At 40.4% G+C, this 18799-nt stretch overlaps 1 protein-coding gene across 1 annotated transcript in view; it reads right to left on the bottom strand.

Moving 5' to 3' along the window:
• Nucleotides 1–1318: 1318 nt before the first annotated feature.
• The window catches only part of spred1 (sprouty related EVH1 domain containing 1), a gene marked incomplete at its 5' end in the record, with an annotated part of 36672 nt that continues 19191 nt past the window's right edge, over nt 1319–18799 (bottom strand). Inside the window, 2 exon segments of the mRNA XM_033988704.2 lie at nt 1319–8100; nt 10055–10204. Coding sequence (XP_033844595.1) covers nt 7405–8100; nt 10055–10204 — 846 coding nt within the window.

The following is an 18799-nucleotide window of genomic DNA, read 5'->3' as shown; positions in this document are numbered from 1 at the left end:
TTTAATATAACATTTGGAGTTGACAAACCAGGTACAAATGACCCATTAAGTACAGAATCAGTGACCCTGGTTACAATAATCTCTAGACTACTCTGAAATTTCTCATAAAAGAATGACAAACTCTGGGGCAGCAGAACCTTGTGTTTGGTTTGTCAGCTCATCTCAGCTGATGGCAGCAAAGGTGGAAGGTAACGAAGTACAAGTACTGAAGTACAAGTACTGTACTTACTGAAAATTCTACTCTAATTTTAAAGTGGATACTTTTTAACTTTTATTTCACTATATTTGAGGGCAGTATCTGTACTTTCTACTCCACTATATTTTTGAACTGAACTGAAAAGTAAAAAGTACTTTTGCATATGATTTGGGGGGTTGTTTTTACCATGTTTGTGGTAACATCCTGAGTTCGGCTTTGAGCAAACAAAATAAATACACTAAATTCATAAGGAAAAAATAAGAAATTGATTTATATTGCTACTGCTCACCAAAATATGTATCATTTTAATAAATATCACTGCATTTAAACAAATAAACAACACTTTATCAAAATCTGTGAAACACTTTTACTCTAAAAGTACATTTTTAAATGGCTACTTTTACTCGAGTAGATTTTGTATGTGAAACTTTTACTTGAGTAACATTTTACATCTGCAGCTATACTTTTACTTAACAAAATACTTCATGTACCACTGGTTGACAGTCCACGTCCCGTAACTCGCAATGCCTCCAGTGTGATCAGTGATCAGAAGTGCAGGTGGCACAGAATGGCCCCAACTCAGCCACTGGGCAGCTGTGGTACAGGACAAGCCAACAGAAGGAAGTAATCACAGGTGAGTACTCAGTTACATTTACTTGAGTAACTTTTTAAATTATACTTTTATGGCAGCATACGTTTACTCTTACTGGAGTAATTTTTTTTTTTTTTACTTGAGAAAAGGTAAAAGCTTTATTTCAACAACATAAAATGATGTGAGCATGTGTTTCTTGCACCGCTCCTTCAGATATGATAACGTTTTTCTCATTTTTATGACTCTCCTTTGAAAATACCAGATGTACTTATGCTTTGAAACTACTGGTCATCTGAAGGTAAATTTCTGGAAAATACTTGGCTCTGCAATTGATGGAATTTTAATTTAAGAATTTAACCAGAGACCAGGAAAATGGATTCTATCATGTTTCAGTCTTAGTCCCACTCAAGTAGCACATTTGACCAACTTCCACTGAACAAACTCCACTTTGCATTTGGGGTCACAGATCACACTATATTAAAGGTTTTTCACATAAACAGACAAAAAAAACACAATGAACCAAACCCATGAAAAGATTAAAACTCACCATTTTATTATGATAATGTTATTTGATATGTCAAATTACAAGTGTATGATGTAACATAAAAACAGTTACAAACATGTCTATTTACAGGATGAAGAGGAACACGCTACATCTGTCCAAAGAAAATACATGAGGGCTTATCGGGACTGTACATTTTACATCAGATACTTGGAGTTCTCAAACACTAGAACTGACCCTAGATGTGTGGAACCAAGGAGAACGGAGAAGAAGAAGGTGAGATCCGAAATGGAGATCCAAAATGGCGGCCCAAAATGGAGATTCAAAAATGGAGACTAGTGGATGAACGTGAGGCACTTTTTTGAGGTCGTCGGGAGGTGAAGCCGATGGCACTAAACAAGGGCCTGGTCCTGTGGGGTATGTTTTATGAGTGCATATTATCTTAAAGTTTTGGGGTAGTACAGAGCGTGTGCGTTTCCGTAACATAAAAAAGGCAATTTAACCATATCTTACTAATATTTGTAGAAATATTTAAAATTGGGGAAAAAAAGTTATTTAGTATCTTAACATCAACATTGCAATTTAGATTGAAATGTAGATCGATCTGGTAAAAAACAAACAAAAAATGTGCCAAATGATGAGATGAGTTGTTTTGACATCATAGACTTTATAAAGAAGTGGACTAAGTGATTGTCCACATTGTGTGTTACATTTGGAAACGCGTCCAAACTTTCAAATCAGATTTCAAATTACTGAACCAGATACTTTTTTTTGGCGATAATATGCATTCATAATCCCATCCACGTCCGTACGGGTAACCAAGCCGTGAGATGCACAAAGTGAAAGAAAAGCAAAAAACAGGCAGTGCTCACAGAGTAGTAGGAGTAGTATCATTTATACTGCAAAATGTTCTCAAAAAACACAAATGTCTTCCACTATTTCCAACTAATCACAGAAATGTAACACCGAGCGCAACCGTAAGATGAAAAAAAGCGTACACAAATTCAGTGCACCAGAAGCAAACCATACACTGAAAAATTAGAGCGCTTTTCTGTTAATTCTTTTGTTTAAATTTATCTACACAATGTCAACAATGTACACCGGTATGCATTCCCCGAAGATATGCACAACATTTCCAAGATCGAAAGGAGGATTAAAAGACTAGCAGCAAAAAGTGGTTAAAATTGAAGTTGAAATTTTAATAATAATAATAAAAATAGAGAGAGATATTAAAGCGGACAGACACGTGTTGCATATATTTTACAGTACGTGAAGAGAAGGAGCACTGTGCTGGTTAAAATGAGCAAAAGTGTTATTTTTTTTTACCTCTACACTCGGTTTGGATGTAGAGCTGGGGATCGGAAGAGCGCAAGTGACAGTTTAGGAATTCTACAGAAAAAAAAAGAAAAAACTGACTTTTTAAAATGTAAAAATGCTCAATTTTCACAAAAAATAACCAAAAAAAAAAAAAAAAAAACTGCACAAAATTAAGATGGGGGGAAAAAAAAAACATTTTCACCAAAAAACAAAAAAAAAACAAAAAAAAACAAACCACAAAACAACTGCATATATACTGCATTAAAATTACATTTTTGAGTAAAAGTGAAGCTTAAAATCTCATACTCGGATGTTGTTTTAACAAAAAAGGTCATTTTAAACAAAATTTCAATACCAAGGAGATACTCACTGCCAATTCTGATACCACAGTTATGAAAAACACTCTTTACTAGTCTGTGTCTTATACTTGTTCTGATGCAGCTCAAGATCATTCTAGAGCTGTTCAGGAGAGGTTCATTTCTGTCCTGTGAATGTGACTCTTAGTATTAATACCTGCTCAAATGCATATCCATGTCCTTTTTATTTTACAGATTTATATCACAAAATGTCACTTGTACAGTTTCGATTCCAGGCCCTGACGAAGTTGGATTTCTCATTCTCTATGTTTGTTTTTGATGGAGAGCCTACCTGATGCTATTCAGCCAGCAAGTTTTTCTTTTTCCCGATCGGGTTCAGTCGCCCTCCACAGAATGCAGGGATAATGCAGGTGATGAGTGCTTGGTTACACACAGCCTCCCCACACATACACATATACACACACTCACACGCACAAAGGCATTGTTTCTGTGACGCTGCGTGGTACGGTTAAGTTAGAACAGCAACAAGAGGCTGCACTTACTTATAATTTATCATATGATTTTAGCATTTTAAGGCTAGACAGTGTTTCCTAGGGATTCACCTTTTTTAATTCCAATATCGATGCCCAATATCAACCACCAGAGCAGAGACTGAAAACAGCATTAATTTCCTTTAAAAAAAAAAAAAAAAAAAAAACATAAAACACAAAACTGATTCAAATGTGTTATGCATCAGTCTTTTTTATCTCTTAATACAAAAAACATTCCATAAATAAAAGACCGGGCCATCTACGACCAGTAACAGTCTTATTACAACAATTTATAAACCCAACCAGGATATCGGCTGAATCGATATTTAGGAGCCGATATCAGACATGTCAAATGTTTCAGAATCGGCACAGATATCCGATAGCAGTGTCAGATCAGTGTTTTCAGCCAGTTTTCCTTTTCCACAGAAATATCCAAAATAAAAATTGAATAACAATTTTTACGAGCAAACACGAATTTTTTCTTTCAGTTTTATGTATCAAGTTTATGCGATACTGATACTATGGAGCCAAAAAATTACAATGAGTTGTGATGTATAAAAAAATAATTTAAAAAGTCCTGATTTTTGTTCAGCTGATCTGGATAGTATTAAACTTTTTTTAAACTTTACACCAGTAGTTGACATGTCTATTTTTTAGTGCAGCATCAATTGGCAATCCAAACTGAACCGTACCGTGCTTTTTAACAGTAACACGCCCACATAGCCCCGCCCACATAGCCCCGCCCACATAGCCCCGCCCACATAGCCCACACTCACTCAGTTATATGCTGTAGGAGAATTAACAGTCGATCATAGCTGATTTCTGCCAACACGAAAAATATTAGTGATTGTATCTAGCAGCTTTAGATGTACATACAGTATATATATAATATTTATATAGAAACTCTTCAGAACACTCCCCCCTAGCGTACCGTTAACGCTAACCCACCTACCGTACAAAACTAGATCAACTATTAGGGTATCAGTCCCGGACTCGTCTACTTTTCAATGTGAAATAATACTAAGAAGTGGCCTATTTACACAAGCGCTGTCATATAAGCTACGGTAATGCCGACAGCGACCATAAATACAACTTTATCTTTCAAATATCAAAGACAAAAAAATGTTGGATTATTATTATTATTGTTATTATTATTAGCATTATTATTATTCATATCAGCACTTAAATACAGTGTGAGATATTTACATGTGTTTTTGGAGTTTGGTACCCTAGTGTCTCGTCACGTACTGCACAAGGTTGTCCAAGGAAAGATTGCATAGAAAGGATAGTTTTTGTAATTTATTTGTAAGAAAATGTTGGTTAAGTTGTATAATGAGACTTCTCTGATCATATTAATTAATAATATTTACATTTTGGAGATGAACGGTGGACATTTGAAGATTAGTTGAGTCTGATTGGGTTTTAAAATCTATTGTTAATTTTGTAAAATGTCAAAAGTAGGCCATGTCCACACAAATGCATTATTTAAAGCAGCACTGTGCAACTTTATCTCAACATATGTAGCTTATGTAATAATGAATGTACTGATGAGTTAGTAAAACAGCCAATAGCCAGTAACCCGCTTATGTTCTTTGCCCGCTAAGGCTGTGTAATGTCAAATTTTACACCATATTGCAATGAATGACATTGTTGGAGGCTAATCCGTGCACAATAGCACCCAGCAACCTCACTGTTCACGTCACTACTTCCTGTCCAGTTGTATCTCTGAGGTTTTTGCCGAGTCACGCTAAAATGAATAAATATTTAAAGATCAGACAATGAACAGGGAGCTGCGGGTGGACGTCACTGACAACATGTTAAAACACTACACAAATAAAATGAGTACTTCACAGAAAGACACTTCTGTTTAGAAAACGATGTTTGTGTCTCAATGCTAACACTAATGCTAATTTTGAGACAAAAAAAATACTAAAAACCCTACAAACTGAAGTATTCTGTATATACAAATAATTGAGTAGTCTTTAATTTATTTAAACTTTAAAAGGTTGTTCATTTTATATTTTCTGATTTTAATTAAAGCAACCGTTAGCTTTGAGACACATTGAGCTACCTACTGTGCTGCGGTGCACAGAGCTTATTTGTTTTGTTGTAGTAGTAGAATAAAACTACTTAAGCTAAATTATGTAGCTAACCAAAATCATGTCCAAACTAGCCGTTTGTCTCATGTACGCTCAGCTAGTGACTTCACTCAGTCAAGTCATTTCATTATAAACATTTTTATAGCTCAATAACAAAACATTCGAGTTAGCAGCCGTCACGTTAACCCCATAGGAAAGTGAAACATGCCAGCTAGCCCAGTGCTGCAGCCAAACCTGCAAACTTTGCCAACAGTGCTAAGCTAACCAACTTTTCTTTGCCATTTTTAGGCATGTTAAGTTTGACATCATTGCAAAATACCTCAAACACTCTGCTCATCTCAATTTATGTTTTGTTCAAGATTTTTATTTGTGTGTAAATGTATTTATGTGGACATAGCCTTTGTCTCTTGCCTGTATTGTACCAAAACTCCACAATAGAAACAGATATGATTTGATTTTTTTCATTTTTACACTGGAAATACAAATTAACAGTCTGCCAGCATCCTGTTTCCCGTATGGTTTTAATATTTTTTGAAAATTTTGATATTTTAAAAACACTAAAAAATGCAGAAAACAGGAGACATTGGGCAGTTTTTGTTTTCTTACAACGATCACCAGTGCATAATACACCTATGTACACACACGCACACACTCGCCATTTTAATACAGTTCTAAGTCAAGCATTCGGACGAGTTACAAGGAATTCACTTTGGGGAATGACAGAACAGAATGGGTATACAAAAAAACAAAAAATATAATAACATGGACTAAGGAGGTGTTGCAACCAAAGCTGAGAAAGTACTAGTGCTTAAAAACTATGTTCTGTTAGTTTAAAGGGGTTCAAATAAAATCAACAATCTAATAAGTGCCACGTTTTTAACTGCTAAAAATCAGCACGCAAACCCCAGACTCACCTCATTAAAACTTGCTGGTTGAGCAACATTTCAAATTCATCCAAAAATAGAATTATATATATATATATATTTTTTTTATAACTGAGACAACAAAATTTTACACAATTTCTTTAAACTTGAACCTGTGTGATTCTGCAACTATTTTGGGGAAGAGCACATGGTAAAACCACTACCATTTTCCCTTCTAGTTGATCCCTTTGTTTTGGAATGCGGTGAAATGGTCCGAATTGTTTGGCTGCGGAGAACATCGCTTCCGAAAAGTACCTTCAAAACAACATTTTGGGGATTAAAATGGGCGAAGAACATTGGCCATAAATGCACCACAAAACATCTGTCAAATGTTCAAAATGACAAGAAATCACGTGGCTCGCACACCACAACAGACCGATACTGAAGGAGAGGGAAAAAACACTATTTGGAGTGCACTTTTCTGTATAGTAATTACAACCGTCGAGCCGTGAAGATGGCCGCGGTTAGCCAAATCACAGAAGCAAAAACAGATCCCTTTTAGCGAACGGCGAGGAGCTTTTTCGGAACAATAATAGTCAATAGCTTGTCGATCTCTGTACAAAAGATTCCTTCATAAACGATACTTTGTCCGCATGTGGCCTGGCGTTATGAAACACGACTGTATGTTTGTGTGTCTGTGTATGTGTGTGTGTACAGGTGTCATTAGTAGTGCCTCCGAGTCTGTTAAATCTTGCACTCCTCCACAATTTGCGCTCCTGAGCTAGCGTGTGTGCTCAGAGCTAACCACAAAGCATGTCTCACCGATCCGCTGCTGCTCGTCGGCGACAAACTCAAATCTCAGAACAGATCGCCCCCTGTCTGAGCGGAGGGGCGATGGAATAAAAGGATGCCGGCTTTTTAAATTTCCACTTTATAAGCTAGCTTCAGTGGTGTCCCAAGGGGTGTTAGCGTACAGGTGTAGCGGAGGTCACCCGGCTGCTTTGTGCTTGCCCCCGCAGCACCGGCACGCCTCCCCGCAGTGGTGGCAGGCGCGAAGGGGCAGGTAGCAGCACATACAGGGCGCGATGAAGGACAGAGCCACCAGGGCGAGCCAGCGCAGGCAGAACTGCTCGTCGGACGTGTCGCAGGAGCAGGGGTCGGAGAAGTCGCCCTCTGAATCGGACATGCAGTGGTACAGCATGCTCTCGGCGCACAGCATGCAGCTCACTTTGTAGATGCACTGCTTGATGGGGTCGGGCGCGTCTTGGCACTGCCCCCTCCGGTTGTCCTCGTGGTTGAACATCTCGCGGCAGTAGATGCACCGGGAGCGTTCACCGTCCTCTCTCCTCCGCCGGCTCTTCTTGGACTTGAGCAGGGGCGAGGGCTGGGTTTTAATGGCCGAGTCTTTGCCCAATCCCATGCCCAGGCCGGTGCCCATGCCCGCGCCAGTTCCCGACGAGTGGTGCAGGTCCCCGGGGTGTGCGTCCGAGAACAGGTACTTGTTGTTGTCGGCTTTGTGGAAGGGGGAGGGGAAGTCCATGGCGTCACGCTCCTCCTGCTTCCACATCACCGGGTGGCGGTAGTCCTCGTAGCCCCGGATCAGTACGTCCTTCCGGGGGTTGATGCGCACGATCTCCTCTTCGTCCATGTGGAAGCTGACGTGGCGGGTCGGCTTGAAGGACACCTGCGGCACAGACCAGAAGGTTAGAACCACAAGATTACTCAAATCACTATAGCACTTATGAGCTAAAAGTGTGGGTGTGTTTTTAACAGATGTGTCCAAAAAGAAAATCCACACAAATCACTAATAGTTTGGATTTTTATTCATTATACCTTGATTTGACAATAATTAAACATCTGTTAACGTCAAGTTACCAGGAGGAATTGGCCACCACCATCTCACATAGTGTCAAATTGTTTTTAACATATGACATATGAAGTGTAGAGCTGTGTGCAGAGTCTTATCTCTGAAGCTAAGCAAGGCCAGGCCTGGTTAGTATTTGGATGGGAGACTGCTAGGAATACCAGTGTTAGTTGTGCTCGGAGGGGCTGATGGCACAGATTAGCAGTTTACCCCAGGGCAGCTGTGACTACAATAACATCTTACCATTACAGAGTGAATGAAATGCATTCATGAATAATGAAATGCGCTTTGCGAAAGGTACCGTAAATTTCGGACTACAGAGTGCACCTGAATTTAAGCCGCACCAGCTAAATTTGAAGAGAAAATCAATTTTGTACATATATAAGCCGCACCTGAATATAAGCCGCAGGTTTTCATATTGTAACATGAGATATTTACACAGAAAGACGGTGCACCGACACGCTTTTTTTAAACTGTGCCTGAAAATTGGCAACACGACATCAACACGGGATGAACACATCTGCAGGTTTAGAAAATAAAGCTGCACCTACACGGAAAATCTGCTTTTATTTCCTCTGAAAACTTTTGTCTTCTTTTTAAATAAGCGTCACACTCGCGGAACAATGTTCAAAACAAACACCGCTCATGTCTCACGTCTCACAGACACAGGCACAGTCCTGCGTAAAGAGCCCTGATTTTCAGACGCTGTGCGCATAGGGGTCAGGAGCAACTTTCGCCCGTCCCTAATGACGCACTAATAAGCTCGTCCGTAGATGTATCATGAAAATCCTGCTGGAAATCGCCACAGAAATCTATTTGATGTAGTAGCAAGTTTATTATCTGCTCTTGTCTCTGCGATGACGTTTCACGTATAACACATCAGACAGGACGCACAAAAGTAGAGCCACAAGCGAGTGAAAATGAGCCAAAGCAAAAGTCTTTGGACAGCTTTTAACAAAGGGGAAAAGGACAACTGAGGAGCCAGAAGAGGAGACTACGACCTCCAAGAAAAAGAAAGATAAATTTAACAGACAATGCCTACTTAAAATCTGGGTTTGTCGCTACAGGTGACTCTCACGCGCAGAGTCCGCTCTGCGTAGCATACGGGAAAAGCAAATAAGGCAATGAAACCTTCAAAACTGCTTTGGCACATGGAGAATAAGCACCTGGGAGTTTTTTTTTTTTTTTTTTTTTTAAAGAAACTGCGGAGCAGAGTAGACATAATCACATAATCAGCGCAGAGCTCACACTGATGCAGCGGTTTGGTGAGTTGTATTTTTTTATGCACTTAAGTTGTTTTTGCCATATTTATCTGCCACGTGTAGAAGGCTTGTCCGTGAAAATAAAACCTACATTATTCCGTTACATTATTATTATTATACACAGTGTTATCTTCATTTTAGATGTCAAAAAGTATTTGCGGCTCCCAGTGTTTTATTTTACGTGGAAAGTGGGTCCAAATGGCTCTTTGCGTGTTAAAGGCCGACCCCTGCTCTATTTCCTTCTTTATCTTAAAAACTGCATCATATCCATTTCATGATGCGCAAAATGATTGTTCAAAATCAAAACTAGTGAATTCTTCAGAGCAGAATCTTTCCCCACGTCTGTCTCACTTTTACGTTTACAGCTAGAGAGCGCCCCCCAGGGGCCGTTATCCAGTAAAAATTCCATAAATAAGCCGCACTGCCATATAAGCCGCAGGATTCAAAGCGTGGAAAAAAAGTAGCGGCTTATAATCCGAAATTTACGGTATACATCCAAAGCCTTTCATTACCTGTGGGGGTAGGTAGCGCGTGTTCGAGGGGAACTCATCAAAGGGCTGAGCTCGGACGTAGCACCCTCTGAAGGGCTCCGTGTGTGCCTCACTCAGGGGAGAGAAGGGCTCCTTCATCGGGGTACAGAGAGACGGGGGCTCGTTACACACCTGCACAACAAATACAACAGGTTAGTCCTCTGCATTTGACCCATTCTTCAGCCATCTTTAGCTTCTTGTCTACTGGATTTCCTTTATGTTAAATCAGGGTCGCCTAAACTTTTTGCCCTGGTGGTCCAAAATATGTGTGTTAGCAAGCCAAAAGCTAGACTAATCATGTAAATAGAAAATTTGTTTGCAAGTAGATTTATAATTAGATTGCTTTTAACACTGGTTTGGTCTTTTTACTGGCCCCTGGTTTACATGTAATTACAAAATAAAAGTAAACACAATGAATTAAATGTACATTTAACATTATGAATGATAAGGAACAGAAAAAGGTATGAAATGCTTGCTAAATCTAGTCTTTTGTTTTGCTGGTGAGTGTGTGGGTGGTGTAGCACTCCAGCCACCAGGGGGCATCCTACACCCACACAGAGCCCAAGCTCTGCTGCGTGCTGATGACTCAAGGCCCTTCTGTTAGAACTCACAGTTCCCACAAACATCTGAGCTCATGTCACATCTCCAACAGTGAGCCTGAAGACGCCTAACAGAACCAACTTAAGCACCACTGCGCCTCGCCATCCCACCTGACCACAGCAGGAGGAGGAGCTGAGACCTGTCACAATCTGGAGGGAACATCAAGACATGCACATAGCAATGAATGGGATTAGAGTGATATATACATTAGTGTCGTCACAATGCTATAATTTCAAATTCAATTTAGATACTAAGGAATAAACTTGATACTCAATACTGATTCCGATACCACAATGCAAATAAAAACACCATTTAGACAACAGTGTAATATAAAAGAAAAAATTACGATTTAATGTTGAAAATCACAATGTGTATAAATCCCTCAGTCGTCCAGTAGGTTCATAGTGGTCCATGTGTGTATACTAGTCTATGTGTCTTATACTTGTTCTGATACGGCTCAAGATCATTCTAAAGCTAAACATGGTTATAATGACACCCCTGGATGTTATAATTTGCACATTTGAAATTGCAATAATGATCTAAAAGGACTTAATAAAAGAAACAAGTCTACTGATTTTCGTGTTAGAAAACTGCGGTGTCCAATGGGAGCTGACATCGCCACAAACGTCATCACAACAAAGAGCCGTAAAGTTGTCACACCTCTGAGGGATAGCTGCACATCACACTAGAGAATAGCAGATTTTGTTTTCATTCATGCCAAAATATGCATCACTGATTAAGAAAATAAAATTAGAGAACGAAATAAGGGAAATCGGGGATTCACCTGCAACATGGCGTCTTGAAAATAAGTGATTAAAGAGTGCTCAAACATACACGAATCACTCCAAAAACAACTTCAGAGGAAACAACTATAACATGGTTAAACGCTCTGAAATGTTGATTTCGCAGAATAGCTCCGCTTTAATGTACACCATGTAAGTGTTGCAATTTGGCAAAAATTATAATCACAGTTATTTGGCTACTTATTGAAATCACGACTATTTCAAGGTGATTCTTCAGAGAACTCATACTTGACCGTGATTGGTTAAATCCACTGTCGTCATAGGAATCAGATCACACATTTTGTATTGTCATATTGCCCAGACCCAACCATTAGCCAAATTCTATAAAAGATTGAAAACCCAAAATAGTGGGGCTAATAATACAGTGGAGTCTGCTGAATGGGTGACCAACTAATCATTCAAGAAAAATAGGACGTGAATGGAGAGAAGACCTTGTATCAAAACTGACCTTATTTTGTGAAATAGTTCGTTTTGCCGACAAAGATAAACCCAGATATTACACAGATATTAATACACCAAGTCAAAACAGCTACACAGTTTACAGGCAATTCTCACCATATAAAGTTACCTACACTCCAACAACTTCGAAACTGTCTGTTTTCATAGAGCTGCATCAATTAATCAGAATGATCAGGATTCATCGACTACTGAAACAATCAGTGACCATTTGTATTGATAATCGTTAAAGAGCCCATGCTACAAGTTTTTTTCTGATCTATGTTATAATGTTGTTTCCTCGTCATAAACATACCTGGAGTCGTGTTTTGTTTCAATCACACGTTTAACACATAAGCCCTGCATAATCTTGTCTCAAATGAAAAAGACTCTGTTCCACCTTGTGATGTCATATGATAATACAGGAAGTGCCCCATTGGGTTTTTAAACTCCATACACACTTCACTAGAATCATTTGGATAATTTCAGCCTCGGAACTGCCAATCTCTACTGAACAAAAGGTGAAAGGAGCTGTTATTATTAAACTATTGGTTCATGACATCAAAACATGGAGCATTTTGAACTTAAGCATTTTGTCTGTCTATATCACTAAAGGATTAATAAAACTTGTGTGAATGAAACAAAACAACAACTGATATGTTTTTGAGGTGGTAAGAAAATTATAACATCTCAAGAGTCAATTTTGTGTAATATAGGACCTTTAATGATTATCTAAAGCATCACATAGATTGCACCATTATTAAATAAAAAATGAGACAAATATAATTTTACTTATATTAATGAAGAATACTATAGTTAAACAATATATTACACTATAACATTAGTATCTCCTCTTTAAATGTGCCCCCAACTTTTAGCTTAAATTGGTCAAATTGTATCCAAAAAAATATCTAAGCCACATAATCGTTTGCTCACTAGTCTACTATTAAAATCTACTAAAATCTTTGTCCCTCTATGTCCCTCTCTGTTCTCCTATCTCCGTCTGTCCCCTACTCTCTCCGTCCGTGTCTCTCTCTCTCACTCTCTCTCTGTCCGTCTGTCTGTATGTCTCTCTCTGTCCGTCTGTCTCTGTCCGTCTGTCCCCCTCTCTCCGTTCGTCTGTCCCTCTCTCTCCGTCCGTCTGTCCCTCTCTCTCCGTCCGTCCCTCTCTCTCCGTCCGTCCGTCTGTCTCTCTCCGTCCGTCTGTCTCTCTCCGTCCGTCTGTCTCTCTCCGTCCGTCTGTCTCTCTCTCTCCGTCCGTCTGTCTGTCTCTCTCTCTCTCTCTGTCCGTCTGTCTCTCTCTCTCTCTCTCTGTCCGTCTGTCTCTCTCTCTCTCTGTCCGTCTGTCTCTCTCTCTCTCTGTCCGTCTGTCTCTCTCTCTCTGTCCGTCTGTCTCTCTCTCTCTGTCCGTCTGTCTCTCTCTCTCTGTCCGTCTGTCTCTCTCTCCGTCTGTCTCTCTCTCCGTCTGTCTCTCTCTCCGTCTGTCTCTCTCTCTCTCTCTGTCCGTCTGTCTCTCTCTGTCCGTCTGTCTCTCTCTCTCTCTGCCCTTCTTTGTCCTCCTCTCCATCTTTCTCCGTCTCCCTCTCCCCCCCTCGCTCTGCCCTCCCTCTCTCGCCCTGTCCCCCCCCCCACCTCTCTCTGTGTCTCTCACCTCTCTGACTCTCCTGTCTTTCTTGCTCTCTCTTTGTCCCCATTTCCCTCTGTCACCCCTCTTTGTCCCCATTTCCCTCTGTCACCCCTCTCCGTTTCTCTCCCTCTCCTCCTTTCTGTCCCCTTCTCTCCGTCTTCTCTCCGTCCTGGGACAGAGTGGTAGAGGAGGCTGTTGGCTCTGCTTTGCCTGAGCCGTGTGAGTTTTAGCGCACAGCGGAAATCTGGTTTGCTCCCAGCCGCTGCTACAGTAATTACTGTCCTGTGGTTGCTAAGAGATGCTTCCTTTGACTTCTCTTTCCCCCCAACCCCTCTCTCCCTCCTTCTCTCCCTCCTTCCCTCCCTCCTTCCCCTCCTCAAGACTGCAAACACATGGCCGTCGACAGCATGGAGGATCTGGAGACAGTGGAGGTAGAGGGGAGAGAATGAACAGAGCAGGAAAAATATTAGTTTGTGTTGTATTTGTGCAAGCGTAGAGAGATGGAAAGGGGGAGAGAGAAAGACTGAGAACAGTGTTAGAGACAAGATGGGTGAGTGAGAGAGTGAGAGGAGAGAGAGAGAACGGGGAAACACTGACAGAGACAAAAAGAAGAGAGACAGAGGGATAGAGAAACAAACACACAGAGACAGACAAAAAGAAAGACAGAGCAAGAGAGGGAGAAAGACAAAAGGTCAGAGACAAATAGAACAGGGAAAGAAAGAGACAAAAAGGCTGTTGGAGAGAGAAATAACAAAGGGATAGAGACAGAGACAAGACAAAAGGGAGGACAGAAAGAGATAGAAAAGAGAACAAATAGAGACAAAAAGAGACAGAAATAAAGAGAAAATAGGGAAAGATGGACTGAAAAAAGCGAAGAGAGACAAACAGTGATAACAGGGAGAAAAAAGATGGAGAGAGAAAGTGAGAGGGGAAGAGATAGATAATAGAGAGACAGGCATAACAGAGAAATAGACACAGAGAACAGGGAGGCAGAGACAAAAAGAACCAGGTAGAGTGAGACAGACAAAAAAGATGGAGAACAAGAGAGAGGGGGGGGGGGGTACAAAGGAAGAGAGAAAATGAGAAAAGGAGGGAGAGAGCGAAGGGGAGGGAGACAGTGCAGAGAATGTCATAAAATGAATCCAGCTGGAGAAACGCTGCACACAAGTGAAAAAGCCAGATGACAGCTGGAGAGAGGGAAGAGAGAGAGAGACAGAAGAAAGGGAGAGAGGAAGAAAGTAAAGAGAAGAAAGGGAGAGCAAAAGAAACAGGAAAAACCAGGGTGAGAGAGAAGAAAGAGGGGGGTATGGAGAGAGCACAGGAAGGAGAGTGGAGGGGGTGGAAATGGGAACCAGACCGGGCCTTCCTTTTAAAGTGCTGGTCTAAGCCCGGTCATTCAGAGACATGTGTAAGGGCCAGGAGCAGAGCTGACCCGGGGCCCCACAGAGGAGCCTCTCACCTAAGGCTCATCCCAACACGGAATGCTTTAGGGCGGAACGATTTGGGAAAAATATCTAATTGCCGTTTCCTACAAAAAAGCTAATGCAAACATTTCAGAACATGTTTGTACAGATCTAAACTACAGAGTTAGTAGTAGCGCTGTTTTCTACTACAGAAATTCTTGTTGGACAAAAAAAACGTCCTGCTGATCGATTGGTCGACTAAAAACGGGGCGTGGCAAAAGCTCACAAAACTATTACGTATCTCTATGTATCTGACCCAAACTGCACTCACAAGACCACAACTGCACAGGGGTTCATGCACAAAAAAGGCTATTTATGCAGAAAAATACTAAGAAAATGTAATTAAAGGCACATTAAATACAGGATTCGCTCCCAAATCTTTAGCCAAGTACTGCCATGGCTTCTCCTTTCTACTGCAGTCCCATAGAAATCCTTATAATCTAAAAACAATGATTAATCGACTAATGCAGAGTTTGGTCGACTGCAACTCCATCGACCAAAATACTGCAGTCCTAGTTAGCAGTTTTTATGCTCCTTTCAAGTTCTGTTAATTGAGAAGATAAATAGTTATGATTTTCCGTGTATGGTTTTAGATGCTGATGAGATTTCTATTATGAGGCATTTTACATCAAGAAACCATTTGCCAACAACTATCTACAGAGGTAATGATTAGGACACAAGGACACAATGGCAGGATGCTTCATGACTGAACCACCAACTTTGAGTGGGCCATCGTCCCCAATTTGATCTCAAGCTCACGTCACTGTCAGGATTGGGTTAGGAAGGGCTGATCCATACAAACTTGAAGGTGCTTTTCTAGTGACGCATCCCCCGCCTGTTTGTCTCCATAGAGATGTTCTTGCTTTGCCTGTAATATTCCATAGTGTGACATTAAAACTAAAAATCCATCTGAAATGTATTCAATTACAGGTGTTTATATTGTCTCCATTAAGTTTCAAAGGTGCTATATAACATAAAATTGACTTTGGTGAGCTTTAAGCGATGTTATAATGTCGGTACCTCCTTAAAAAAACGTAGCTGGAGTTGTGTTTTGATACATTCACACCCTTTATTACTTGTCCATCTACAGCTGTTTCACCTTGTGATGTCATGTACTGGTAGTTGAACTTAACAGCTAGCTTTTAACTTAGGTTCAGTAGAGATGGGTAATTCCAAGGCTGAAATCATGATTGCTGAATGATTCTAGTGAAGTTGTATGGAGAAAACACAGCAACACAACATCTATATAAGACAACCAAGTGTCCAACTTCACCTGTAAAACTTCTAAAACAGCCAAACCACCAGCATGAGTAATATCTATTTAAATACTTATCGGAATGTGTCTTTCTTTCTGAAAAGTGCCACCCTATCTTCTACAAAAAACATCCAAGTGTCACCCTCAAATTAGTAATTACTACGGCCTCGTTAATCTAAACCCAACATTCACCTTCTCATTTCATCCTGGTACTTTGCAACTTTATATAGCAACATCAAGACGTTTCAGACTGTTAACTGTGTGACTAAGGCTGTAAACTAGTAGCGGCTAAGGTAACATCTGCGAGGGCGCCTGATAAGAGTGCATTTCCTGCCAGGGTCTAATTTAGAAGTTGGTGTTTGGTTGTAGCATGTAAACTTGGCTCTTTGTGGTGGTTTGACGTACTTGTGTTTTTACGGGGCTAAAATGCGTTGCATATGTGTGGGGTGGAAGAGTGAGGAGGAAGGGCAAAATGCGGGGATGTGGTGGTCTGTAGTGGACTGGATGTGGGCTAGGGACAGTGAAATATCCACTAAGTCCTTGAGTCAATTAATCACTCGATGGTCTCCTAGTCGGCCAATTGTTTCCTAGAACTTTTTCAGCATACATAGTTGTTTTTGCATGAACTCCCATGCAGGTGTGGTCTTGTGAGTAGTTTGTGTTAGATGCACAGAGATATGTAATAGTTTTGAGAGCTTTTGCAATGCCTCTTTTTAATCAACTAAAAGGCAGGACACGTCATGAGTTGATCAAGAATTTCTTTAGTTGATTACAGCTCTAACGTTCCCTTATGTATGATTTCAGATAGGGGTGGGTGATATATGCCAAAAAATGTACATAATTCATGTAAATTTGGTATCTTTAAGATACCTTGAAGAGGTAAGTTAAGTCATGTGTCCTTCTGAAAGTTCTCACTTCTTTACAATTGGTTAAATCCACCTGTCACTCAAGAGTCTTGCTGAAGCTGATCAATAGGAGTGGGTGAGGAAAGTGTCTTTGAGTGTAAAGCTGCATTCGAAAAGAAATGTGTGAATCACGATATGTTGATTTTATCAAAATAGCAGAGGTATTTACACACATACAAAACATAAGCCATTATACATGGTTTTGGTTTCCACACATAGACCAGTGCTAATAGGTTTCACCTAAAAATAATCCATAGTCAAAACCATTTACAACCCGAGACACACTTCAGTAGCAAGGCAGGTTTAACACACATGCCAGAGTGAGGGCCTATCACTATTAACACACGGGCCAACAATGTCTGGGCCTATCACTATTAACACACGGGCCAACAGAGTGAGGGTCTATCACTAAGCAGCTGAGTAGCATCACTCATAGCACTTTGAGTTACATACATGACATTTCCATTTTCTGTTAGACATTCAAATTTAAAACTTTGTATGTTTTGTTGGAATAGTTGCAATGTACTAGAGCAATGCTGGTCATAATTGGAGAGCCAAAGGCTCCTCACACAGCTGTTTTATATCCCTGCAACAGATTATCCAACATACAGTAAGCTCCACACCATTACACATATATGAGACTGGCTCAGATCAAACCAAACATCATGTCTGAACCATGAAGAATCGCGACAGATACAAATATTCTGCAAACCTTGTAGAAAGCAAAACAGGCGCTTAAATGCAAAGTTTATTTACAGTGGCAACCAGCACGGTGAAGTTGATCTCTCATATCAGATCTATGTTGTTAGGACATTCTCCACAGATGTGCATGTTCACATGTTTGAATGGGAGTTTGGATCCAGTTGGAAGCCAACACAAACTACTAGCGTTCACCATGTTGTGTGGTGCTATTTGTTAGCTCGCAGGCAATGGCTCGCCTTTGGTTCATTTCTTTTTCTGTGTAGTCCAGGTCTCCAACTGCAACATTGGGATGCCAGATCACCATGGTGACACCGTCAGTGGCTTACTCACTGAAGCTCGTGAACCCCCCCATTCTCCAGAACCCCCTCTTCCCTCACAGCCGCTGCCTAGCAACTGCGGTGCACTGGATTTCCTGTACGTTTACAGCCATTCCTTAAAGAGGAACTTGAGCACACAACACACAGCACCTTCAGCTCACATTTAGTAACTTCATCAACTTTCCATCAGAAATACACTATGAATGCCCAAGAAGCTGATACATTTTTATACATAGTGAAATATGAAAAGAAAATGTGTGGCAAACTTTTCTAGACTACAGCGTTCGAACAGGTGTAGTTGTGGGACTCAACAAATGGACATTTGTTAATGTTTTTTGCAAAATAAAACAGAATTCTCTCAACTTGACAAAAGTAGACTGTGGCTGCTGATGACACAAATGCATTGTCTTTGAGAACACTGGCTGTGCTTGCTTACACAACTTCTAATGTAACGCCTATATATTCTGATGACAACTGCAGAAATGCATTTGTTGAGGATGACCGCTATTTTAAAGCTTTTCCAATGTAATCTTTATGAACGGACCTCTGGTTACACTACCAAATCCTCCTTTAAGTGCGCTTGCATGTGGACATTGAATAACACGAGCTACATTGAGAAG

This window comes from Periophthalmus magnuspinnatus, chromosome 22 (genome assembly GCF_009829125.3).
Source record: "Periophthalmus magnuspinnatus isolate fPerMag1 chromosome 22, fPerMag1.2.pri, whole genome shotgun sequence".
Classification (NCBI taxonomy): Eukaryota; Metazoa; Chordata; class Actinopteri; order Gobiiformes; family Gobiidae; genus Periophthalmus; species Periophthalmus magnuspinnatus.
Note: the sequence above shows the minus strand (reverse complement) of the source record. Positions and strands in the feature narration are given on the sequence as shown.